The sequence below is a fragment of the Solea senegalensis genome, linkage group LG9 (genome assembly GCF_019176455.1).
Source record: "Solea senegalensis isolate Sse05_10M linkage group LG9, IFAPA_SoseM_1, whole genome shotgun sequence".
Classification (NCBI taxonomy): Eukaryota; Metazoa; Chordata; class Actinopteri; order Pleuronectiformes; family Soleidae; genus Solea; species Solea senegalensis.
This window is the reverse complement of record NC_058029.1, coordinates 12,912,173-12,938,399: the sequence shown is the minus strand read 5'-3', so window position 1 is coordinate 12,938,399 and position 26,227 is coordinate 12,912,173. Positions and strand designations below refer to the sequence as shown.

Below are 26,227 nucleotides of genomic sequence, written 5' to 3'. Positions count from 1 at the left end.
TACAAGTAATATTTAAAAACTGCATTTTGTCTATGTGGGTTGCTTCCAAAACATTTGATGGATGCAGTTTTACTATAGCTAATGCAATTTCAAAAGATGTACACATTGAATAAAAGTTAACAAAATGTTAAGGCCATCTGCCAGCTGGGCAAGTTTTGCATTTGACACTGTAGATGAGCCAAAAGCCATTAAAATATGTTGACCTTTGTCTAGACATTTAAGGTTTTTTGTTTTGTTTCTCTCCCACAACTTATTTCCTCATGGCAGCTTCCTGAAAACAAAATAGGTTGTGGTGCGTGATGAAATAAAAGTAACCGAAATGAAGACTGAGTCAGTGTGTCCTGCTGTTTAGCTCCAGTTCCCCAGTAAGTGCTACGTAGAAAAGATAGAAACGTGCCAAAACATGTTCATTCACGATATAGAAACAGTAGAAAATGTTATCTCTATATAATAAAAATACTGCAGTAAACTATATTACCAGGCTCCCAATACAATACACTCTCACCCTGTCTGTCTGTCTGTCCCCTCCCTCTACTTCTGTGTCGCCTCTTTATACCGTAGTATGCCTCTGGCACTCATGGAGCTGCCCTCATGGGTGATACGGGGGGGAAATGCCTCCGAGCATCTGGGGCTACAAATCCAAGCATAGGACGAGGCAGCCACTGGCACCACTGTTTTCAAATGAAATGGCGCATAAACAATCTGTCCCCTGATGGCAACAATTCATTTTCCTGCCTCACTGCCATCCCCCCGTTTTGCTGATCACTCTGACATGACACTTTTTGTCAATATGTGCGATAGGAGCACACATACAAAACAGCATTTTTGTGAAGGTCGTGAATAGTGCCCGTTTTTCCTTATATGAAATATGAAAAGGCTGTCTTTTTATTTTCACATACACACTATGCACAAAGATTGTTATCTGTCTTATTTTGAATACAGACCATGGCAGTGTTTTCACAAGGGTTTTCTCCTGCTCTCATTAGCTGAGGTGTTTTGCACTTGGCAGCTAAAGCATGCCTCATAAATGACTTTTGCTGCTAATGACTCATTCTATTATCACCCCTGAGCCATTCATTCATCTTAGAGAAGGGGATATGGATTCAATGGTCATGGTTTTCAAAGGTGATGCAAATTTCCTGAAAATATCCTGGTATTAATGGCTGCGTTGTGTCTAATCCACCTGACAAATCAGCATACCTCTTCCTATAGATTGAAATTATGATTCCAATATTACCATTAATTAGTGATTAGTTACTGCTCACTGAATTTCACTACTGGCCTCAATCACCCAATAGAGCTAAAAATGCTGACAGGGTTAGATTGCTCTGTCGTAATATTATATAAAATCTCTACAGGCTGCGACATTTTCTGTCATCTCACAGAAAAATATTTCCCTCTAGTGTCCATCCTTGAATGTATCGCTCCATCCATTTTAGACACTTCCGAGGTCCACTCACGCCACCTGGAATGTATGATATAAGCCTTTCTGCTCCTGGGGTCTTCTCCCAGTCACTTGTGCTCCACTGGAAAGTGTTGCCAGTCCTCCTCATTACATGTCTGTATACCTCAACTATCTCTCAGGAGGAGCTATGGCGCAGCAGGTCTAGCCGGAGTTTTTAGCAAATATCTGGCTTTTCACTCCGACTCCTGCACAGCAAGCTCATTTCAGGTCTTTGTGTCCATAAATTGAGAACTTCACCTCAGGCTTAGCTCAGCCTTAAACATGACATTTTAGTAGTATGCCACTTGTCAATTTCACACTTCATTGTAACCTCATTCAGGAACAAGGCCCGTGGATACTTAAAGTCTTTCACTTGGGGCCACAACTCCAACTGCCAAAGATAGATGCTTTCCAAGTGACGTGTCAAACATGACAGGCTGACAATGTCCAAGGCCTTCAGCATCTCAGGGTGAATCTCATTCACCGCTGGCATCAGGCCATAACCATTTCAGTGACTCTTACTACCGCCACCAATTACTTTGTATCTGCTTTGTAATTTAAAGGTGCCAGAAGGGGTTGCTAGACTTGTTTTTGTCACTTGAAATGTATCAACTTTGTCACATCTTGGACACGTTTTGATTCTGCCCTGCAATTTTGTGTAAATCATTAGATTTTTTTAATGTAGACAGACTGTTAAATTGTACATTTCTACTATCATGATCGACCCACCTGCCACAGATAAACCCCCATCACCCCCACCGCTCATTGAGGGTGAAAATCAGAAAAGGTCTTTATGATTCAATTACATTTTTCATCTCAGGGCTACAGCTACTTGTGCTTCATGGTATTCAGGTAAGTGTCATAGGTTCTGTGATAACCATCCATACGTTTTCTATATCAAATATAATTTTTTTTTTTCTTGGGATAATCGTCATGTAGAGAACATTCAAGTCAATTCTGTTTTGCATGAACAAAACGATGTCACAAAGATATCACAAAGGCAAAATTGTACTCATCAATATGTAATGTAGGGTCAAAAGTATCTGCACTACACTGGCTCCCTATTTAAAATATACTGAACTTTTACTTTGACACTGATGATTAATGTAAAACTTTTTCTCAACTCATCAGAATGACTGTTGGGTTCAGAAAACTGCTTAAGTATAACTAGACGTGTTCTTTGATCCCCACAAGTTATTACTAGTATTTATTCATAAATCATTTTTGCTCTTTCCTCACTTACACTCTCTCTCTCTTCCACTCTGTGTCCTCCTCCTCCACCCTTTATGCTTTCAATCTTTCTCCGTCCCTCCTTCTCTTCCACCCTCCCTCTACTTCTCTGTATCAGGGATGGACCCGACCAGGCCTCCCCTCAAATTGGTCAGTTCAGCGGCATTTCGGTCCAGGAGGGCGTGTCCACCACTGCCAATCAAATCCTCATCAAGTTCCACAGCGACTTCAGCACCAGCGGCTTCTTTGTGCTCCTTTATTACGGTAACCTCCCCTTTGATTCCAGCAAAGTAAAGACCTTGTCCCACGCTGCTGTAATGGCCTTTATTCATCTGATCGTCGCTTCACCACACGACAAGGAGCTGACCGTAGTAATGAAGATCACAAATGAGCAGGAAGAGATTGTCCCCATGTTTGGACACCCCTCATTTTCCCAGAGTGGCTTAGTCTCAGTTTACAATATGGCCCTGCCACCAGGCTGGAATAATTATAAATGATGAATGCCTTGCTGTGCCTATTTTTCAACTGCACTATTAAAACGCCCCTTTGAATGAGGTTGAGAACTTCAAGTTACAAGAAAATCAAGTTACAGTAAGATGGGAGAGAAGTGGATGTGCTGCAGTTAGAACATTAAAGGGTTTTTTCTTTCTTATTTTACACATGTGCACGTAAACACTGGATAATGGATTTTAGAATTTGTCCTCTCACCAACAGCGTACCAGCTGAGGACATGTCAGCCACCCCCACCTGTTGCCAACGCCACTATCCTAAGCGATGATGACGAGTTTGAAATAGGTTTGTCTTGTTTTTTCTCTTGTTCACTGGCCGGGAACAAAACCTAATAAAATACATTTGCAGCAGACATGAGGTAATTTGCTTGGATAGCCCTAAACAGAGTGAGAAAATAGGACGAGGCGTGTTCCATTCTTTTTTTCCATTAATTGATTGAGTTCATCATTTGCTTGTTGAAACCGTTTTCAGTCCGCGAGTATAGTAATCTATCTTCTTATTTCACAGTTTGAAACAGCCTTGTCTCTAAAACAATTTAATTTGAACGTACACTGTTTTATAATGCTGATGCTCGACATATTTTTTATTTTTTTTTCTAATTCACTGGCCCTGCGCTCTCCGTCTTTCTCTTGTTTTGCACTTAGTTTTATTAGTTTGAGAGTAGTGCTAATTAACTCTCCATTTAAGCCGTTTTTATTTTCAGTAAACGGAGGTATATAGTCGAGTGGAACCGATGTGGCTAGTGGCTGTCTTTTTCTATTATTCTATTATTATTTAGCATAATTTTGAGTTTGTGTGTGCATGCGCGCTCAAGTCTGTAATGTAATGAAGGGAATGTAGTTCTCCATCTAAGGGATGTCAGTCATCGTTAGAAAATGTGTTGTCGGTTGCTGTTTTAAGTGCTTGTACTGGGGAAGCTCACACTAACATAGCTCTGTGGAAATGTGTGTTTGTGTGTGACTGTGTATGAAAATGACCTCACAGGGGACATCATCCGGTACTCGTGCCTGCCAGGCTTCACCTTGGTGGGCAGTGAAATTCTGACCTGTCGGCTTGGAGAAAGGCTACAGATGGATGGACCCCCACCAGTCTGCCAAGGTTGGTTTTATTCAGTGTTTGTTTTTTTGTGTGGCTTTTTAAATGTTCATGTGTTTCCTCTGAATGTGTTTAAATGTAAAAAAAATTTTGTTGCACCTAAAAAAGTAAAGATTCTTGGGTATGTTATATCTGTGTGTGTGTTTAATGCTGCTTTTCCAAGGTTGCTTGCACTCAGCAGCACCTACTGTTGATGCATCACTTAACAGACTGCCAGCAGGGTCCCTCCCAGCGAGCTCCCGGCCGCAAACAGTATCTCCATTCTAATTTATCAAGACTCACAGTCAGAATGCCACTGACCCAAGATTACAGACCTGTACTCCCTTAGAAGCAGCGTTCGACTGTGATGGATCAGTGTGAAACAAATTACAGATCAGCAGCTTTCATAGACAACTGGATTTTATTTGTTGTGTATCAAGGGTGCGTAAGCATAGCTGTTTTTAGTTTTGGTTTTTATCATCCCAAAATCTTATTTGTTGTTGTTTTCGTAATCCTGCTCATATGGCCCCATGACTTTGATTGATAAAAAAAGTGCTCAGTCACATATTCTTTTTCAGAAGATTAATTTTCAAACAATAAAAAGGACAAGAAATGTCTGTATTGTCTGCTTCAGAGATTTTGTTTAGACCAAAAACGGAAATGCCGTCCGCCAAGCTGTTGTGGCAACGCATCTCTGCAGCTGACAAGATTGATGTCTGTCTTGATATCTTGGTTCTCCCCTCGAGTGGTTTGTCGCTAACATTATGTTGCTTTTTCAAGGTAGAAATTGGCTTATTTCCTTTTAGTTTGTGGAAAGTGAAGCAACACTTAGTAATGGCCAGGTTTAGTCGAGTGACCGCATCAGTAGCACGTGATCTGGAAGCTACTTATATTCTCATACTTTATTCATAAAGGCTACACACAGCATTACCAGTGAATGCCCTTAATTGTGTATGCACAAAGGTCAATAACATTTTTGAAAATTGCATTTGTATTCAGGCAGTACTGTTTTTGGCGCTTGTGCTTGATATTATAGAGTTGATATAGTGTAAACAATGAAGAGAGAAGCTTCTTTGCATCATAAATTTAAAAATAAAAGGGAAGAGTAATATTATGATGTGAATGGAATTGCAGTAAAATGCTTCTCATATAAGTAGTTTGGAATAATTTGCTATGTTTCTTTTGTGCCAAGCGAGGGCAGTCAGTCACATTAGAGTCATGGAAGACATTTCAAGCTCCGCTGTAATGTGCGTCTTGCCAAGTCACCTGCTTATGTGTTAACGACTGCACAAAGCTCTGCCAAGACCAACTAGCCCCTATGAGATAAAACCTACATACTGTACCTGAAATGATTTCATAGGCTTTAATAGGACTGAACATAATAACCTGCCAACTCCAGATGGGCAGAGCGTGGTGGGACTATTCTGGCAGAACACATTGTTTTTCACTTGATTTCATTTTGCAAGGTAATGGGCCTTTTTTTCACAGCAGGGCATTTTGACATGTGGCAGGAAAAGCACGGGTGTCACAGTAAAGATGGCTCCGTTCAGTTCACGTGGTCGGGACAGTCTGAGCTAAATGCAAAACAACCAACATTAATGTGATCGTTTACAGCTGTGATGGGGTGTTTTTGTTTTTCAAACTGCACATCGGATGCTCTCATGTTGCAAATGATGTGACGCGATTATTAGGAGTTGTCATTCATACGGCGTCTTTATTCGAGTGCTTCTGAAAAACCTGCTTTGAGAGTTAAATTGGCTAAAATAGTTGGGACTTTTTTCAGACGAGTGAATTCAAAATACGTCGTCTGACATTTTCACAGATCACCTCATTATTGTAGTGAGGAACTTGCTGCATCTCCTCTTGTTGGATACATTATGTCCTTGTGCCACCTGTAGCAAGAAACTAATTGCTCTCCTTGGGACATGTAGAGTTGAACTTAATTTGAGTTGACCTGTTCACGTACAAGAGACGGCTACAATAAGCTTGTAATGGGCCTTTTTCTGATGGCAGCTTGCCAATAGGGCAGGGAAAAGAATTCCCTTCTGTTTTTGCTTTTGTTTGCCGTCAACCCCTCTGTTAATTGTCATTTTGAGCTTGTTATAGATAACACTGAAATGTTCTTGCATGGCTATGCAATCTCACCCCTAAATACCCCTGGTTTTTAAGATATTTCCCTCAGGCTTTGTCTTTACGGATGTGGCGAGGTTATACACAAGGATAGAACACATGAACAACAGAATGAAAATATATCTTCCTCTTCACCATGGTTATTTCTCTGTCAACAGTGTGGAGCAGACGAAATAGAGGGATAAAGGACATGACCTGATTGCCAATGCCATTATTTTTTAAACGCATCATGTTTGAATTAATGTCCAGTTTTGTGTCTTATCCATGTCATGGTTCTCTACACGCTCATCCTACAAAATAGCAGTAGAACAGTATGTCTTTCATAATGAGTTTTTTTGTTTTTTTTGTTTAATACTGCACCAAAGTTTGAGGCAAAGCAGTCCAACTGTTCTTGTTAGACTTGTTTGTTGCCTGGCAACGTTAGCTTATTGAGCAAGTACTATAGGCTTTTTTATTTAGATAACAAACTCACCAAATAAATGGCTCAAATGGCTGAGTGTGATTATTAACTGTACATTTGTGTACTGTAGGCTCTCACACACAATTTTGCTTGGCTATTCTTCTCTGACACTGCCTTAACTTCCATTGGTTTGGACAGCCTAAACAAAGCATTAACACCTAACCTATTGACAACTAGTGATAACTATTATAATTTTAGCCTCCTCAGAAATAAGGTTCTGACTTATTAGGGCCAGGTTTATGGCCGTGTGAGGAACCCTGTTAAAATAAAAATGATCTGCACTCACACAGTATAATTTGAAGGTTCTGGGAAAGTGTGAGTGAGTTTTAAGGGATTTGAAGTTTGCAACGTCATGTAATTTGTGGAAAAATCATTATTTGCCCATGGCACTTACCTAGTAGTTGACACATGTTCTTCAACACGACTTAAGATGACAAATATTTCCACAGGCATGAGTTAATGCTCTGGTTGACGACAGAGCTCAGAAGGTTTTTCAGTTTCAACAATCAAAGCCCCTATCCTGAATTTCACACACTGCCAATGAGCGATAATATTCAGGGTACAAATCTAATGCCACAGACTCTGTTTTTCATGCAAAATTAAGTCTGCAAATGAGACATTTAGTCAAATGAAACAAAGAGAATACAATGACCACCGCGTACCTAACCCATGTGATGTCGGCGTTCACCTTCAGGGGCATGGTTTAAAAATTCATACTTTTGTTTGCTTACAGTTTCAAATTCTGAGAGAATGTTATCATGCAATTAGTTCATAAATTCCATGCAGTTACTTGATACAGGTCAGAGCAGGTCAGTGTTTATGCAGAATATGCTCATTACAGTGCTTAATAAATAAAAAATAAACAGTGATTACGAAACAGCAGTAGACCAGGAAAACCGTTTTACACACAAGCACATACACAAGTTATAAAGCAATGTTACTGAAGACATTTCTATTCCTTTACACATTTATACTGTATATTGTAATTCATTTTTAGGTTGAAGTTGCTATACATTCCAGTGCTACTAAAAACACTGATTCCAGTGCTTTGGAGGTAAAGTGATGATGAATTGTCTTTGACCTCTGTCCCCACAGAGAGCTCCAGGTGGAGTGTGTGGTTTAAGAAATGCATTGTTATTTAGAAAATCCCTGACTTTGACTTTGTGGAGGTCGTATCTGTCCGTTATCTTGGAGCCAAAGGCTGTTCTAGTTCAGCCATTTGAAACTTTTGCTATGACTTGCCAGCGGAAATATTCGTACAGTTTGGTGTTATATTTCATTCCTCCTCGCTTTTTTTCCTTGATATATGCCCAATTGTTTCCACTGACCTTTTTATCTGGAACAGTTGTTCACGTTAACCTTTTATATGCGTCATGTTTCTTCACCAGTGGCCCAGAAGAGAAACTTCAGTTACCAGCAGAGAAGAAAAGGAAAGGAACAGGGCTGTCATTATTTCAGACATACCATTCTACAGGAAATGAAGGCAGTGCTCAGAGCTGATACACATGCACTCGCACACACGCACGCACACACCGTTTTCCCATATATAGTTAGCTGTCTCACCTACTGAGTATTATTATTTGATAGATTGGTTTCAGGGGAGCCTGGTGACAACAGCAGATTCACCAGCTCAGCCCTCAGGTGCAATATCAGTCTAGCTGAAATGTAATTGTTTCAGGACTAGTTATTTTTTCATCGTAATTTTTACTGTCACAGCAGAACATTCCTGTCTCCCCGTCCCTCACCTCATCATGCCTCTTCTTGTGCTTCTACTGGGCTTTCACCCCCTTCTTACCCCTCATTCCTCTTCCACCCTTTGCCTCTTCATCTTCTCTCACTTCTCTCCCCAAGGTTTCTCCCAACTCACTTTGTTTTCTTCTAACCGGACATTGCTCTTGTTCTTCTTTTTTTTTGCCTCCTATCAGTACAATGTCCAGCCCATGAGGTACGTTTTGACTCCACGGGTGTAATCTTGAGTCCAGGCTTCCCCGACAATTACCCCAATCTCCAGATGTGTTCCTGGCTAATTAACGTGGAGAAGGGTTACAACATCACTCTGCACTTTGAACTCTTCCAAACAGAGAAGGAGTTTGACATCTTGGAAATATTTGATGGTGGGTTCAGCTAACTTGTCCTATTTTAACAAGAAAGTTGCATTTTGGGTTACAGTGATGTCTTCAGTAAAAGTAATTGTACTGTGTGGTTGATGTCATGCTTTTTATTACTCCAAAATATTGAACATTATGTGTACACCTGTGTTCAGGTCCCAACATCTACAGCCAAAGCCTCGCGTCACTCAGTGGTGATATTGAAACGCCCTTTAGCCTGACCACCACGGGCCACCAGCTCCTGTTGCGCTGGTCCTCCGATCACGGCACCAATCGACGTGGCTTCCACATCAGATACGTGGGTGAGTATCAAAGTATGTATCCAGCTTATAATCATACTCTTTTTATTCATGCTACTTGAATATAATTTTGTCTTCAAACATCAGAAATGTGATAAAAGTCATGGGTTTACAGTTTGGGCATGTATTACATGCAATATACAGCATAAAGACACTTTATCTGTCTTTTCTGAATACAAATTCTTCAGTGTAAATATTTGCAAAACCTTCTCTGCTGTTGTAGCTTTTTAATCTTTTTATGTGTGCCACATGCTCCCATGATTTTTACCACAGTGTGACATGCAATCCTGATATTATTTATTGAGATTTATCGAGTGAATAGGCAGAAATACTTTATTTCCACATTGTGTGGCGAGCTTCGAGCTACCTCAAAACCAGGTTGTGTGACTAAAGGGAATTTTGGCCCCAAAAGACCTCGGCAAAATCAAGTAGGCAGATGGTGATTCACTGTGGCAATGCCCTACGAGAGCAGCCAAGTGACAACAAGTTTAAATTACAACAAAAATAATAATTGCACACATGCCAAAACCACGAGGCAGGAATAAGGTCACTGAAAAGCATGCTTATTCTTTTATGCTCCTTAAGTTCAAATGGTTTTAAATGTTTAATTAGATTTTTAATAAAGCACGCTAAGTAAGAGTAGCACAGGGAGTCGTCTTCCATTTGCAATACATCAATAATAATGACAAAAAGCACAAAAGACATTTATATTTCACGATGTCTCGCCGTCATATTTAATACACAAGTGTTAGTATGAAAGTGTGTCCACATGATGAATTTTGTAAAGAAGATTCTTCCTTGACGCGATTGAGTTGAGCAGCACTTGAGTTGAGCAGTGACTTGTACTCCTGCTGCCTCCCTGTGACGCTGAATTGAAGGACGATTTAAATGAACAGGTTTATGAAGGTCAGGCTGTAATCAATGAGAAAAATCACTTGCATTAAAAATGTTTAACCACAACTTCTCATTTAGTATTTAGCACTGCTTTCACTATTTCTTTTTAAGATGGGTTTTTAAGAGAATAATTGTCTGGGATGTGATACCTATAATACTTTAATACTATACAGAATGAATGTGACACTCCACAAGTATGTTCACATTAAGCCTTAAAAATGAAGTGGCTTATTATAAATAAAAATGTTTACCTGAGTCATTGACAAGAGGGACTTGGCTAATGCCTCTACATCCTTTTGTCTCTTTTTTCCTATTAATGTCTGCTTATGTGCACTCTTTTGTCTTCCCCTGACTTCATTCACACCTTGTCTCATGTTTCTCTCCTCGGCTTTGCCATCCTCCCATCATCTCCCCTGTTCCTTAATCACTCCATCTATTGTAGCCATGTACTGCAGTACACCGGACTCCCCACAACACGGCTTTGTAGTGAGCCAGACCGGGGGTCATATTAACAGCATGGTGCGCTGGGCCTGCGACAGGGGCTACAAGCTGATCGGAAAGGGCACGGCTGTGTGCAAGAAAGCTGTGTATGGCTACTTCGCCTGGGATGCACCAGTTCCTGCATGTCAAGGTGAGCTCATCGGCTCTGGCAGGCTTTTATTTTCAACTTCACCCAGCCTCTTTCCTTCTGGTCACTGCCCCCGTACCCCTGCGCTCAGCAGGCAGACAGGCGAGTGCTTGGGGCATCCATGTGTCTCAGCCCAAACATTCCCATGTAGTTAGCAGCTGAAATGATTCCAGCCTGATTGAGAGCTAGTACCCTGTCAGGTGGAAAGGAAGCAGAAATCAATCCCTCCTGCTTCTGTCAATTTCCACTTCTTCAAATGACTTTGGCTAACTTGCCATTAGCATGCAGTGTCTGCTGCTGTTGGGTCTCACTGAACTAATTGGGTTCTTTGATGCGCACATGTGAAATGTGTGCATTTTGGTGCGAGCAATTGCATGCACCACCACAGACACACAGACTCCAAGCAGCAACAGATGGTGTGTTCAATTGCATTTTCCCATGTTGTTATGAAATCAAAAGATGCATGCCATGTACTTTAAAATGATTTGAAAACACTTCACACCTGAGATTGATTCTATTAGTTTTGTAATTGCATACAGCTTTTCCAAAGCACATAAAACCAGCGGTGGCTGCAAATGAACTACATATGATGTCCATCTGCTACTGCAGATGATTGAGATAACATCGCAGCACCTTTAATCTTTCATTTTTTCCAATACATATTTTATTATTGAGAATTTGGTTGAGAATGAGCAGTATATTAGTGTTGTTCATGGAGATAGAGCACTGACTTTAAATAATATATCATACCCACTGACCTTCTCGGCATAGACACTGTTAAGGGTTTACTTTGTGTTCGTTAAAACTTTCTATCTGTAGCAGAGAAGATTGTAATGAACCGTCAGTGTCTCTCAGTGTGCAGCTACCACTGCTTTTGAATTGTACGATTTATGTTTGTATACTGTGATCCCACAATTTCTTAGTTTCCTATGTAATTTTACTCCTTCGGGCTTTTTATAAGAAACACATTGAAACCTTGCAAGTGTAACAATCTGTCTGTTTAGGCACTGAGACCACATTAAGTCATATTAAAGTGATGTGGTTAGAGCACTGTGGATCTGCATGTTTGGATCCACTCTTGTTCAAATGAGTTATGTTATCACTTGTGCAAGTCGCTGTAAAGTTACTCGCTATTGGACCATTGAAAGTAAAATTATTAACTGAGAGCTCATGTTAAGTCACTGACCGTGGGTCAGGTTGAGTGGGGTTCCATCACAGTGTTGTCAACCCGAGCTGATTATAGCACCCCCCCCAGACAAAGTTTAGCCAGAAATGTATGCATGGATGTGGGGAGGGATGAGGTAGGGGGTAAAGAGAAGGCGAGGTTGAGGAAACTGAGACAAACAAAGCATGATGGGCTGACCAGATATAGGAAAGCTTGGCAGGTAAATAAAGTAGCAGTTGAGGCGTTGCTTGACTCCTAAAGCTAAGTTAATTAATCAGCTCCATTTGTGCTTTTAAAATACCCACAATCTCAAAAATTAAAAAAAAATCACCTCAACCAATTATATGTTTCAGTGACTTGGTCTAATAGGTAATTGTAAATTTTGTAAGTTACAACCTGATACTTTAAGCTCTCTACTACTTTGTAGAGAGCATAAATTTTAATAACATACCTTTCTCAAGTTTGTTAGACTATGTGGCTGATTAGGTGTTTACTCCAGGGCTCAGTTTCATATATAATACTGTAATGGATTTCTCTAACTAATGAGAGTTTCAGTAGTAGCCTAAGAGTATAAGCAAATGACAGTATTATTTGAACCACGTTACGTGGTTGTGAGCGCAGGCCTTTGTTTTCCTTGTTGATATTAACTGTTGCAGAGGGCTTACTCTTCTGCATTTCCTAAGATTTAGCAGTGATTTAATAGCCTGTTTGACTTGACTTGAGACAAACGGGAGCAATTAATTTAGTTTAAGATGACCCAGTTCCATCAAGTGCACCAGTGGTAATTCATGGCATCCACCCCGCTCAGTGTCTGTTCTCTAGACGTGGCTCAAACTAATTGAATGCATTCATAGTTAATGTAGTTAATTTCATCTGTGTGTTCCCATGCTGTGACATGTTTTGAGTGTTGGTAATGTCTCTATTGTCAAAATTCTACAAGGCCATACTGTTCCAATCCAGTGTTTTTGGTTTTTACTTCCTAAAATGTAACAGTTTGAAAAGAGACTTGCAATTAACTTTAGTCAAATGAAAATCTACCACAATATTGCCTGTGAATATATGTGGCTGTTTTGTGAATATGTGCATTCCTATCAGGCTTGTGTTTACCAGGCTCTCTGCAAATGTGTATGGAATTTGTCTTATGTTGCACATTAACATGTAGACAATCGCCCTCTTGTCGTCTGTAGCTGTGTCGTGCGGTGTGCCCAGTGCACCAGTAAATGGAGGTGTGCTCGCTGCTGATTACTCTGTCGGCACACGAGTGACCTACTTCTGCAACAGTGGCTACCGGCTCTCCTCCAAAGAGTTGACGACTACAGCCTGCCAGCCAGACGGAACTTGGAGTAACCACAACAAGATACCCCGATGCACTGGTTAGTGAAGAATGAGTGATTTAAAAAGACAGGATAACCACAACAACCCACAGCACAGTGTTGCTGCATTAAGGAAGTGTAAAGAAAGGTGCAGTTGCATACAGACATGAGTTTTCCTTCACTAGTCGTAAGGTGGCGAAAAGGGAAGAAAACAACAGCTCTGAGGAAAGCAAGTTGGGGCTGGATTGAATGTTATACATGGCAGTGAAAACTTTTTTTAATGAGTGACTGACAGCATTGTTTACAGCAGAGAGCACTTTTTATTCCCCACCGTGATGTCTCACAGCAAGAAAAGTTTGTTCTGAAACTCATTTGGTTTGAGAGAGTGCCAATTTAGAAAACATCTTTGTTGTAGAAAAGCTGCTATTTACATTTTAACACATGGATTAGTCAGTCTGCTGGTTGAAATTTAAATTTACAACTATTTGCATCTCTTCTGCCCACTCCCCACGGCATCCACTGTCTTTTTTTTTTTTCTATCTTGCCATAGTCACGATGTGCCCCAGTCTCGGCTCCTTCTCTCTGGACCATGGGAAATGGAGGATAGTCAACGGTTCCCGCTACGAGTATGGCACAAAAATAATCTTCACCTGCAACCCTGGATACTACCGTGTTGGCCCTGCTCACATCCAGTGCCTGGCCAATGGGGCGTGGAGCTGGAGGAATGAAAGACCTCGGTGTAGAAGTGAGTGACTTTTGCAACACAAGAAATGTTTAGAAAAAACAGTACACTACAAATTAATTATTGATATCATATTGTCATACATGCAAATCACAACCAAAATGTTATGTAAATACAGTATAATACATACAAAAACATTGCATGTGTATATTGTCTTTAGTAATTGGATGCTATCATACAGCCGGACTGAAAAATCAATGTCCTACTTTGCTTCTGATTTATTAGAATCATAGATTGCAATAATAAGACTTGAAGAAAGAAAACCATATTTCCTGCTCACTTAATCAGCATCTCTTGAACTATTTCTGTTCGGTGTTTTTCAAAGTGCTAAATAGCCGGTGTAATGACACAAGGACATGCCAACCAAAATGGTGAGAGATGTTGGAACAAAAGCAAACATCATTATCTCCACTGTTGAATAGTACAGGTCAATCTTTTATTACATTAAGATTGCTAAGATGTGTGTAAATGATTGAGCTCTCCTATTGACCGTGAAGAGGTAACATCCGTCGTGGTTCTTGTTCTACCTCACAACACTGGTGTCCTGTTCTTTTATTTTCCATCTCCTTCTTTATTATCTTCTGCATCTCATTGCAGTTATTTCCTGTGGCAATCTGCCAACTCCTCCTAATGGGAACAAAATTGGCACCCAAACTACCTTTGGAGCATCAGCCATTTTCAGCTGTAACCTTGGCTACGTTTTAACTGGATCTGCTGTGAGAGAGTGTCTCCTGTCTGGTCTTTGGAGTGGGATGGAGACTCGGTGCCTGGGTAAGCAGGGTTTGAATGTTATTTGTGTTTTTTTTTTTGGTTGAGCCAAACCAGATGGGGCAGCAGAAAGTGTCTAGAATTGCTTTTGTTGCAAAGTATGTATCGCCAATGACAATGTTAAACATTGAGAAAGGTGTGCATTTTTTTCCGTTTGGCATGTTTTGACATCATGCTGGTACTCATCACTGCCACTGGTACACAAGAGACAGCCCCAGACTATGTAGTGATCATACGGCAACCAGCCTTTAGTGGGTTGAAGCGGGGTGTTGTACAGTCTCCGAGTCAGAGTGACTTTGTGTTCCTAAAATGTGAAGTGTGAGTGAGCAGCTATAGATCCATAGCTGGACTCAAACTACAAGACAACTGCCAAGCTGAACAAGCACAAGTGGAGCTGTTGTTAAAATAAACTATGAAGGAAATATGCTATAGCTTGGCTACCACAGACGGTCACAGCTCTGTACTGTCAAAGAAAATGAGACACAGGTAATTACTTGAGTCGCACGGAAACCCATGCAGCAGCAGAATGTAATGGTTTCCCCTGGCAGAGGCATAAGTCCGTTTATCAATCCTGTGGCACCAGCTCACTAAGCTCAGCTGAAGATTGGTTCACTTTATTAAAGAAGGGCACCTCTTTTGTTTAGTGATACGACTGTCAGTATTACTGACCTCTCAGTTCATTCGGCTCCTTCAGCATTATTCTTATCTGGCTGTTCTCAACTGGAGCATGATAGTAAAATGCTCAGCTGAGTTTCTGGGTCCAGGAGTAAATTAGGGAAATCAGACGCACAGTCAGTGGCAATTTCCCAGGTTTTAAGTGGCAGTGGAAATCTCAGCAAGATTCCCCCTCTCTAAAGGGATTTATTGTTGGCTGAAAGTAATACAATTATGTGCATGAGTGTATTGCACAGATTTTGAGGACTTCCACAAGTCTAGTCTTGTCTGTCTAGTGTAGATGGAAAAAAGCTGAGTTATCACCACAGGTGATGCTGAAGCCAATATGACTTTATAAACAATAATTCAGGGATAATGAGCTGAGAAAGATGCTTTTCAAATCCATTACACACTAACTAATTTTGTTTTCTTGCATTATAATGCCAGGACCTTTCAAAAATCATTTTTTTCCCCCTCATTTAATTTTATAACACAGATGTCAAAATGCAAAGTCAGTCAATCGTGACAACAAAATCAAAATATTTGCCATCCGTTCAGTGTGCGTTACTGCAGGCTGTCACTTTTGGATCCTGGAAAGATGAACTATAATATTGCACCATATGAGAATTATGGCTGACTGAGGTAACTGATTGTGATTTCTACATCTATAGTTCCAAAACTGGAACTTTGCTTCAACTGAAATGAATTCTTACAGGAGAGTGATAAATATCCTACAAGTTTCTGTCGGAATAATTCTGGTCATATTTGTATTTCTCACTTAAGTTAACATAGATCTCCACATTTGCGTCTTCATAATGTAAATACATTTTATGGAATTAAAAATGTTAATGAAGGAGCCATCGACAAATCTTTTTTTCTAATTTCCCTCATCTTGCAGCGGGTCACTGTGGTATCCCAGAGCAGATTGTGAATGGACAGGTGGTCGGAGAAAACTTTGGTTACAGGGACACTGTAGTTTACCAGTGCAACCCTGGATTCAGGCTCATTGGCTCTTCTGTACGGATCTGTCAGCAGGACCACAGCTGGTCCGGACAGCTCCCAATTTGCATCCGTAAGTACCAAAACACTTTTTTTTTTTTTTTGCTGTCTGACTGACAAGAAGGGTTAGAGTTGTGTCTGCATGAGTGTATATGTATGAAGTAAAGGAAAGAGATTTGTTTTTGCGGGGTCAAGATTTTTCATTTCACCGAGAGGGTAAACTTGAAAGGAATGTTTCTTTTATTTTGTGACACAGAAGAGGCTCGTAAGAATACACAATTTATTATGAGTATAGAGGCTATATTTTCAAAAAAGGACAGTATTACTTCAATTCCCAGATTTTAATTTATTTGTATAGCTTTGACTCTGCTTGTATGCACAATGAGCGAGTTGTAATGCAAGTAGCTTTAGTATTTCAAGCTTCATGCATTTCCCAAATCTCCCTGCTCCACTACTCTAAGAAGCAATGAAGCCAGTAATAGTTAAACATTCTCATAATACTCCTTCTCCTGGTTACCTATTGATGCATTAAAATGAGCTTTTTCCACCTTTTCCAACTGAGATCATGTCTTGATTCCTAATTCCCCCGTTGACCTCAGAGGTTAATTATATGATAATGATATTTCTGTGATAGGTGTCACTGTACATCACCTATTGATCATTTTTATTGAATTGTCTCACCTATACATGTTCTCTATCTTTCTCTCCACCTTCCACTTCCATCATTTCATTCCCACTCCTTCCCTGGGACATGCACAGCTGTGACATGTGGTCACCCCGGTAGTCCCATCTATGGTCGCACTGTAGGTGATGGCTTCAACTACAATGATGTTGTGCGTTTTACCTGTAACAAAGGTTACACCCTAGAAGGACCTTCTACAGCTCAGTGCCAGGCGAGCCGTCAGTGGAGCCAGCAGCCACCGACATGCAGAGGTAAATTCCAGCTGAAGAACTTTGGAACCAGTACATGCACCATATTCACGTGCATTTCATTAACCACCTGCATCTGATCGACTCCTGAGGAGGGTAGCTCTTGATGTATCACTACATCCAAAGGTGTTTCATTCAACACTTGAACAGGAGCCAGTTCTATCTTATTCTGCTCCTATGAATCAGGTTAGCCATCAGTGTAGCTGCCAGCATGTAGACACTTGATCCAGCCAAAGTGTTAAAAAGAATAAAATAGGTTTTTGCAGGTGCTTTGAGGGTTCAGGAATCCAATATTAGAATACACTATATAGCCAAAAGTATTTGGACGTCTGACCATTACACCAGCAGGGACTGTAATGATGCCTTAATATGGATTTTATTCCCCCTTTGTGGCTAAAATAGCTTCCACACTTCTTGGAAGACTTGAGAATTTGTGCTCATTCATTTTGTACAGCATTGATAACTGTCAGACAATGATGTTGGACGAGAAGGCCAGGCTCACAATCTCTGCTCCAGTTCATCCCAAAAGTGCTCAATGGGGTTGAGGGCAGAGCTCTGTGCGGGCCAGTCAAGTTCTTCCACACCAAACTTGTCAAACCATATCTTAATAGTCCTTGCTTTTTGCACTGGGGCATAGTCATGTTGGAATAGAAAGGGGCCTTTCTCATTGTCCCAAATGTCTTGGTATGCTGAAGTGTTAAGATTTCCCTTCATCTGAGATAAGGGGCTGTTCCCAAAGCCTGATTTTGTCCATATAATGCATGATCGTTCAGACATCAGGAGACTGTGACTACCACCATGCAAAGAAATCATGTCAGGCAGACTTGATAGAGCTGCTGTTACATTGAAATGTAACAGCAGCTCTACATTTCACTCTCTGTTGTAGGTCTTTGCAGGCAACAACGTCACAATAACAACTGGCCTCAGAGGAAAAAGTAGCAACATTAGCAACTTCTAGCAGAGTGAATGGAAAGTATTGAAGAATGTTTCCACAATTCTGCTGCCAATGTTTTTTAGCAAGAAACTTTCTGCAGGAAGAGATTGCTTTGAAGGCATTCACTGCAAGTTATCTCATTGGGAGAGCTTGATAGTAACTGTGTTTTAGCTGTGGCCAGTTTTAGTTTGCCCTGATTAGGCTTTAGTAGTGGTTTGTTTACAATCAGCAGCAATCCAGACATTTTTCTGTGTGACCAAGAAATCCACAATCTATACAAAGCAAACAGTACAATTTAGATTTTCCTGCAATGTATTTGAAGATTTAAATGTTAATACATCTTTTTTTGATGCAGTATGACGATTTGGTTAAATAAAATACCTACATTAATGATTCAATAAAACAAGAGTAACATATCAGCAAGTGACTGTAATATTATTAAATGTTTTGAGTGTTGCTTTAATTGGTCTGCCAAATTGATTTGATCAGCCGAAGCCAGACTAAGCCCATTTTTCCTCTTGGCATGAGTTTCCTTTGCAGTCAGATGTGAAGAGATGGAGTTTTCATTACTGTGAATGGCACCATAGAGATGGACAGGGTAAAAGAGTAAAATCATATTCAAATGTCATGATTGTCTTTGTCAAAAACAATTTTGTTTGCGCTAAACCTTTTCCTTGAGCTATGGTTGCTCTACATGGACAATATTGTTTTAATTTGATGTTGCCCTCAACTTCACCCTCATCTACTGTCAGCTGTCTAAGCCACCTGGATTGGAATATCCGACCGCCTCTTAAAAAGATGCATGTAAATTTGTGGCAATATATGCATCTCTTGTTTCCAGCATGAGGTGCTATTATTATTGATGGTGTTCAAATATAGCCTGGACTCACTTGTCTGGCTGTTTGAAGAATAAACAGGCAAAAGCCACCAATCAGGTCGTATCACCGCTTCTATTATTACTTTAACAAGTGAACATGCTGACAAATAGCATTTATGTAAATTAGGCTCCAAGCAAAGACAAAAGCCAGCACAGCTTCTCGGGAGGAAGAGCCACATCCCCAGCATCGATGCCGGGTGCACTTAATGAGGCAGATTGCCACAGGAATGCTGTTTTGTTTACATTCCATGTCAGATGAAATCAAGGTTAAATTTCTCCTGACAGAATAAAATTCCACATATAGTTGACATGATGCGCACAGTGACTACAACGGACATAATGTAGGCAAAGGGAACTAAAGGCAATTAGATAAATCCATCATAAAAAAATCTAACAATTTCATATATGCAATATGATGTTTTGCATGATATTTTGTGCTGCCTGTATTGTTTTAGAATGATGTACACTATAAACACCTACAAGTAATTACATATGGACATAAATGATGCACAAAGAATTGTTTATCAGGGGAACTGGGGTTCTTATTTGATCAAAAACATATTTGTGGATCAGTGTTAGAGTGGGTTGTCTTCCAAACGGAAGGTCGGGGTTCGATACCCTGCTCCTCTCAATATGCAGAATTGTACTTGGAGAACCTAACTGCTAGTCGCTGTACTGGAAAGTGAATGCACTGGACAGATTTGTGATTTTTTTAAAAAAGAGAAAAAAGCTGCATGTGATGCAGATGTGTTGTCTGAATGGCAAAATTGAATGCTTGTCTAGATAAGTGCTATACATACAGACAAATACACATCTACAGAGCATTTATATGAACATTGCATGTATGTTCTATACATAGATCTACAGTAACTGTTTTGTATTTTACATGTACACACAGATACATCGAAACCAGAGCTTTTAAAGATGTGCATTTGAAATGTGTTTGTTGAAATATACACAATTGTGTTGACAGGGCTTTCAACTACACAAATGCAAAATGTTGAAGCACTATTCTATTCCATAAGGACTTAATACACATCATTCCTTATTTTTCCTTATGTGTTGACAGTCATACAACACGACAACACTCCTGGATGCAGTCACAGATGTTTTTTGTTTTGTTTTTTTTCCAAAAGAACAATATTACTGTCGTTGTTGCTTTTTCAATTTCTTTCTCTTTCTCTCCCTCCACCTTTCTATGTATCTCTGTGTCCAATTTCCTCTGTGGTTATGATTTAGCTGTGTGATCTAGCTATGCTGTAGCTAGAGTTATGTAAAATCTAATACTTGTTTTAGTAAATGTTATGCATTACATGAAAAACATTTGAAAACCACCTACACAAAGAGCCTTTTCCTTCTCCAACCTGTGATTGTGCATGTGGCAGTGAGTCTCAGGAGAAACAGGATAAAACTTTTCCTCGACCTCCTCTAGATTTGTCTGTGCTTCACTGCCTCCAGCCTTTTTCTTTTGGAAAAAAAGCTTCTTACCTTCTCAGCCTTCAAGTCTCACCTTAGTGAATGAGCTCTCAAGCTACAACCAAATGCCAACAATGACGAGTGTGTTCTCTCTTCCTCCGGCTCACAAAATGTACATGTGCCAAGAGGCTTGAAGTAGATCAGCTGCATGACTGCCACCTACTTGTGTCCTTTTTTTGTGCGTGTTTTTGTGTACTTTTCTGTCTAAAACAATTTTGTTTTGAAGATCTCACGATATTCATGCAACTTTCTGAGCTATGTCAAATCCTAGCCCTAATATCACATTTGATTGTACATATTCATGCAACTGAAGAAAACACATGCAAGGAGACCTGAAATCATACAAACACATGTAACAACCAAGTTAACGAACACACAGCAAATACACAATCACATAGACAAACGTGCTGCAAATGCACAACACTTGTCTGATCTAGATTCTCAGTCAAAAGTCATTGAATCAGTAGCAACTAGATTTCTTGACGTTTCACCTCTGATTCACTGTGTCCTCCATGTCGTTGGGGCCCAGTGGACTAACAGTGGGACTACCCTCATTGCAAAGAGGTCACATTGCTTTCCTCAGTCTTTCAGAACTGAAGAAGCTTCCACAGACTGGTGACTGGAGGTGCACCGTTGGTGTGTAGGGAGAATAGAAGAAGAGAGAAAGGACACAGCCCTGAGGAGATCAGGAGAGTAATATTTACAGTAAATAAGACACTGAATCTATACATTAGACTGTGAACAGGCAAAGGGAATACTAGGAAAGGGTCAGGGAGAAACAATAATGCCTTTCCAACTCTGCTATTCCAACAGTCATTTCCTTAAAATAACATTGAAAACATCTGTCTCGCTTGATACACTTCCGCACCAATAAAAATGAATTGAACTGCTGCCTGTATTTCCCCATTATGTTTAACCAGCTGAATAATTTGAGATGGCTTAACTTTTTTTTTTTGTCCTTCTCCTTTTCCGTCTCTTTTTAAATGTTCATACAGTTGTAAATTGCACGGACCCGGGCATCCCAGCCAACTCTATACGGGAGAGTAAAATTGAGCATGGTAACTTTACCTTCGGCAGTGTGGTCTTCTACGACTGTAACCCTGGATATTACCTGTTTGGCTCGTCAGTGCTCACGTGTCAGCCAGAGGGCCACTGGGACAAACCTCTACCAGAATGCATCGGTACAGTACCTGCCTCTTTGTTACATTAAGTGTCAGTAAAATGAAAATGAATGCTTGTTTGTCAAAGTGTGTTTCTCCACTGTTAAATGCAGGAGTCTATCTACTATCCTTTTGTTATTGATCTACAATATGATGCATCACTCAACTTTACATAAAAGCCAAATTAAGAAAAGAAAAAGTTACACTTTTTATTGATTGTCCACAAACAAGATTGTCCTCAATTGCTTATAGAGTTTTTAATGGTTTAAGTTTTTGAACTGGCAGCATCTGTGTAATGTTCAATGCCCCCTGTGGCTTATGGTTATGTTGCACATCGTCTAATTGAGAAATGGGAAGAAGTGTCATAGGACCAGTTGTTCAGGCTAAAGCTGATGTTCCCTCATAATCAAGTGCTTTATCGCAACAACCATCCATGAACTTAAAAGGGCTATCTGAGGTCTCAAACTGTTTGTTTCTCGGCTGTTTATCCATAAATTGTTTTTTTCCATGTCCGCCACCAGCAATGACCTGTTTCCAGTTGAATCAACTAAAGTAAACCTTTACATTTCACACATAGGCTCAGAAGGCACTTAATTTCATGGTAGAGAGATGATGCACAGTGTTTACTTTATTAAACAGAATAGTAATTTAAGAGATACACAGGGGTGTCTGTCTCCAATGTTTATTCATGTGTCTGGGCATCAGTGGCTCTGAAATTACAAAACCTTGCTCTGCGTTAAGGGACAAATGTGATATGATGGCTCCCACAAACATACGTAAAGGTCAAAAGGCAGAGTGTGGTACCAAATAAGAATCTAGCACTTAATGTTACTCTTTGCATAGTCTTTGTATGAAAACTGAGTGAGTAAGCAAACAGACTTTGGTCTATACCGTTAAGGCACAATAACTTAGAAGTAATTGCTCCTTCAACACAGGCTTTTCTGAACTGCTCGTTCATAATTCATGACAGTGTGGATTAATGTGTTACTGAAGGTGTTGCTGGTTCTGAAAGAGCTTCTTTCCTGTTGAGTAAAATGATACAATAAATGTTTAATAAGTGTTTTCTTTACATCGAGCCGCCAACAACAGCAGAAAACAAGGTGGTGTCCCAGCAGCAGTGTGAGACGTGCAACACTAATCTATCCATCCATCCATCCATCCATCCAATGATTAGTTTACTTCCTCCCCGCACCCTGTCATGCAGAGGTGGAATGCGGCCACCCAGGTTTGCCTCCCCACGGTGTGATGAGTGGAGAGAAGTTTACCTTTGGCTCCACTGTGCGCTACTCCTGTTCTGGAGATCACCAGCTCATAGGAGACTCATCACTCACCTGTCAACTGAACGGTCACTGGAGTGGTCCACTGCCCCACTGCACAGGTACACACACACGCATGTAGCACACTCAAGCATCTCTGCACACTTTCTGACCATGAAATAGAAATCTATATTTCATTTTCTCCCTCATGACACCAATCACAGCATCGTATTAGGGACTATTTGTTGGTTGTTCTGCAGGGGGTCTTTTTATTGGTCTGTTCTTGAGCAGTTTAGTTATAAAGTTTGGATCACCCCAACTGCAAAACTCTGAAAACCTAATTTAGTGATATCCAGCAACTGGTAATTTTAGTTTTTTTGAAATGTCTAAGACTACTACCATTACCACAATTAGACAGTGTTTGATAGAATTATATATGTTGTATTTGCACAAAAAAAATCTGCAGCACTATTTTTTATTTCAGATTTTTTTCAAATAATCCAAATATTCCGCACAACACACTGTCAGCAGTTTTCATGAGAATTATTTTTCTGCTAGTAAGAAGTTCCAACAAGAGCTCTAAAATGTATGTGTTTGTATGTGTAGTGAAGTATCTATACATCATAGAGACAATTCACAACTCAGTTTCTATGGAGACAAGTTGTTAAAGCAAAAGTCTGCATGACAACATAACGTAGCTATAAGTGACAGTTATCAGGTGACTTTTCAAAACTCTGCCACAATATAAATTATAATGTTATAGCACCTGGAGACATGGCATTAATGAAATATTTGCTTTATGCCTGTATGACATTTAGAGAAAACAGTGCACAGGATAGATATTGGCCAATGCTTTGCCCCGAAACTGCAACTCTGTGCAAGCCTTGTATGATTTATGTGAGTGGTTCATGTGTGCCAAATATTTTTGACCATTATTATCCTCAAATTCCACCGTACTTACAACAGCGTCAGTATTTCACTTGGAGAAAGGGCGCTCTTGTGATTTGTTGAATGCATCTTCATTGGACTAATGAATATTGAGCCAGTGCCAAATAACCCAAACCCTTTGCTCATCATTCTTCTTCGATTCCCAGACAGTAACTTATGACTTCACGTCTTAACCCTAGAATGTGCAGAAGCAGGGTCCGATGAACGAAGGCTTTAACTAAACTTGTTTTTCTTGTGTTGAGTATTATTTAGCTGTAGACTTTCCTCTTGACATTTTCAAAAGAAAAGTGTGTGTTAAAGTGTATTTCTTCAACCCTCTCCCCTTTATCCACTCTGCATGCTTCCCTCCCATCACACTTAAGCATTCCTGACCATTTAAGTGGATTCTCTTTACTGAACATCCACTTGGTTTGTTCATCTCATTGACCCTGACGTAATATTTGTAAGCAGACTTGTAAGACATTTAAGTGGTCGAGTGAACTGTCTACTCAGCTTCAATATTTTGTATTTCCTCAGACAGGTGGGAAGCTTTGAGGTAGTAGGGAAATTGGAACAAAATCAAAATGTAGGTGAGGTACTTGTCTTTGTCTAAACCAGAATAATTGCCTGCTGTGTTCAGCCTAATTGTTCCTTGGCCTGAATTTTTTCTCAAAATCCACTTGAACTATGTTGAAGGACTTTGAATTGCAGACAGAAACATTCTTTCCTGTGGAGGGCTGCATTGCACCTCTCAGGGTACAGCCTAGTGGAAATTGTTAAACGAAGAAGAAGGAGCTACACCTCTTCAAGTGCCTGATATTGAAATTATATAATCAACCACTCACTCTATCACTTGGCAGCAAATGGGTACATTTAGGCCATGTAGACATAGACAAGACGGCCTACTGGTTGTTCAAAAAGACCATCAGTCAGACTGATTCAAATGACCAAATGAGGCATGGTTGTTGTGTAGTGGGATTTTCATGCACATCCATCTCCAGTGTTTACAGAGAATGCTTCCAAATGAGGAAAAGAGCAGCTCTCCTCTGGGTGAAAAAGCTTTGTTAATGCCAGAGATCAGAGGGAAGACAGTTTGAACATTATAGAAAGGCAACAGGAAGTCAAATAACCACTTGTTAAAACCAAAGAACACAGATATCACAATGCACATCAAACCTTGAAGCAGATATGCTACAGTTTTACCGGTCTTAGTTTCTGCTGTAGCAGTTGGATGTTAGGGTCATATTTGGGCATAAACGACATACAAGCATTGATCCATTCTGCCTTGTATCAATGGCTCAGTCTGCTGCTGCTGTTCTAATAGTGGGGGGATATTTTCTTGGCACACTGTTGGCCCCTTAGTGCCGATTGAACACTGTTGAAACATCACAGCCTACCTGAGTGTTGTTGTTGATCAAGTCCCTCCTTTTATGGCCACAGTGCAACAATCTTATTATTAGGTCGGACCCTCCTGCTAAAAGTAAGATGTACTTTAGAAAGTGGCCATGGATGAGTAGCTGTGATTTTAATGCTTTCAGTATTGCAAGATATTTTGTTTCCCTTCCTTTTATCACCAAGTGTTTTGAAGCAATTTTGCATCTATAATTGAGAAGATTTGATCAGCACCCCGCTGTTTTGATAAATGGGCCTCTTTGAAAGTGATGATTTGCAGTTTTGTGTTGTATTTAATATTATCGCTCACTCCGAGCTGTGTGTCATCACCATGCGTTCCACCACCTCTTGTTTGTCTGAAAGCATCCAGCAAAATACATTCTGCTTTAATCTTTGGGAAAATATATAACACCAAATTAGATTAAGCGCATTTGATTTAACCTGTCTAAAACCTAATCACCATCAACATATCACTTAAAAAGTGAGATATGTGAAGCAAACATGGAACTGTTCCCAGGTATTTAAACTGTCAAGGAGCAATAGCTGTTTAGAGAGTAAACCACTGTGGAGGATTTTGTGCAGCAGGATATGAGTGCTGGGTCAGTGATCAGAGGATTTAATGATAATAAATGATGCTGTGACTTACCAAGCTGAAGAAAAAGGACCTGCTGTGTCGAGCTATAGCAGATAGTATTAGTTTTGATTATGTGTACTCTGTTTTAATGACAAAAGTGTCTCTTAAATTAGTTTTGAGTGAAACTTGTATAACCGCTGTTTGTTGATGGGTTTTAATGAATTTAATTAAAGATACTAACTTACAAATTGTTTTTTTTCCAACAAAGAAGGGAATTGGAATT

The 26,227-nt window shown here is 40.0% G+C and overlaps 1 protein-coding gene across 2 annotated transcripts in view; it reads left to right on the top strand.

Annotated features, from left to right (window-relative positions):
• The window catches only part of LOC122774892 (CUB and sushi domain-containing protein 3-like), a 199,257-nt gene that overhangs the window by 133,251 nt on the left and 39,779 nt on the right, over positions 1–26,227 (top strand). The window contains exons 44-56 of one of the 2 annotated variants that reach the window (XM_044034485.1): positions 2,793–2,938; positions 3,389–3,469; positions 4,169–4,282; positions 8,774–8,962; positions 9,112–9,258; positions 10,592–10,780; positions 13,130–13,315; positions 13,806–14,000; positions 14,595–14,768; positions 16,318–16,491; positions 17,178–17,351; positions 21,631–21,816; positions 23,000–23,173. In XM_044034485.1, coding sequence (XP_043890420.1) covers positions 2,793–2,938; positions 3,389–3,469; positions 4,169–4,282; positions 8,774–8,962; positions 9,112–9,258; positions 10,592–10,780; positions 13,130–13,315; positions 13,806–14,000; positions 14,595–14,768; positions 16,318–16,491; positions 17,178–17,351; positions 21,631–21,816; positions 23,000–23,173 — 2,129 coding nt within the window. Of the gene's footprint in view, positions 1–2,792; positions 2,939–3,388; positions 3,470–4,168; positions 4,283–8,773; positions 8,963–9,111; positions 9,271–10,591; positions 10,781–13,129; positions 13,316–13,805; positions 14,001–14,594; positions 14,769–16,317; positions 16,492–17,177; positions 17,352–21,630; positions 21,817–22,999; positions 23,174–26,227 lie in introns of both variants that reach the window. The other variant, XM_044034484.1, reaches the window with a different exon arrangement.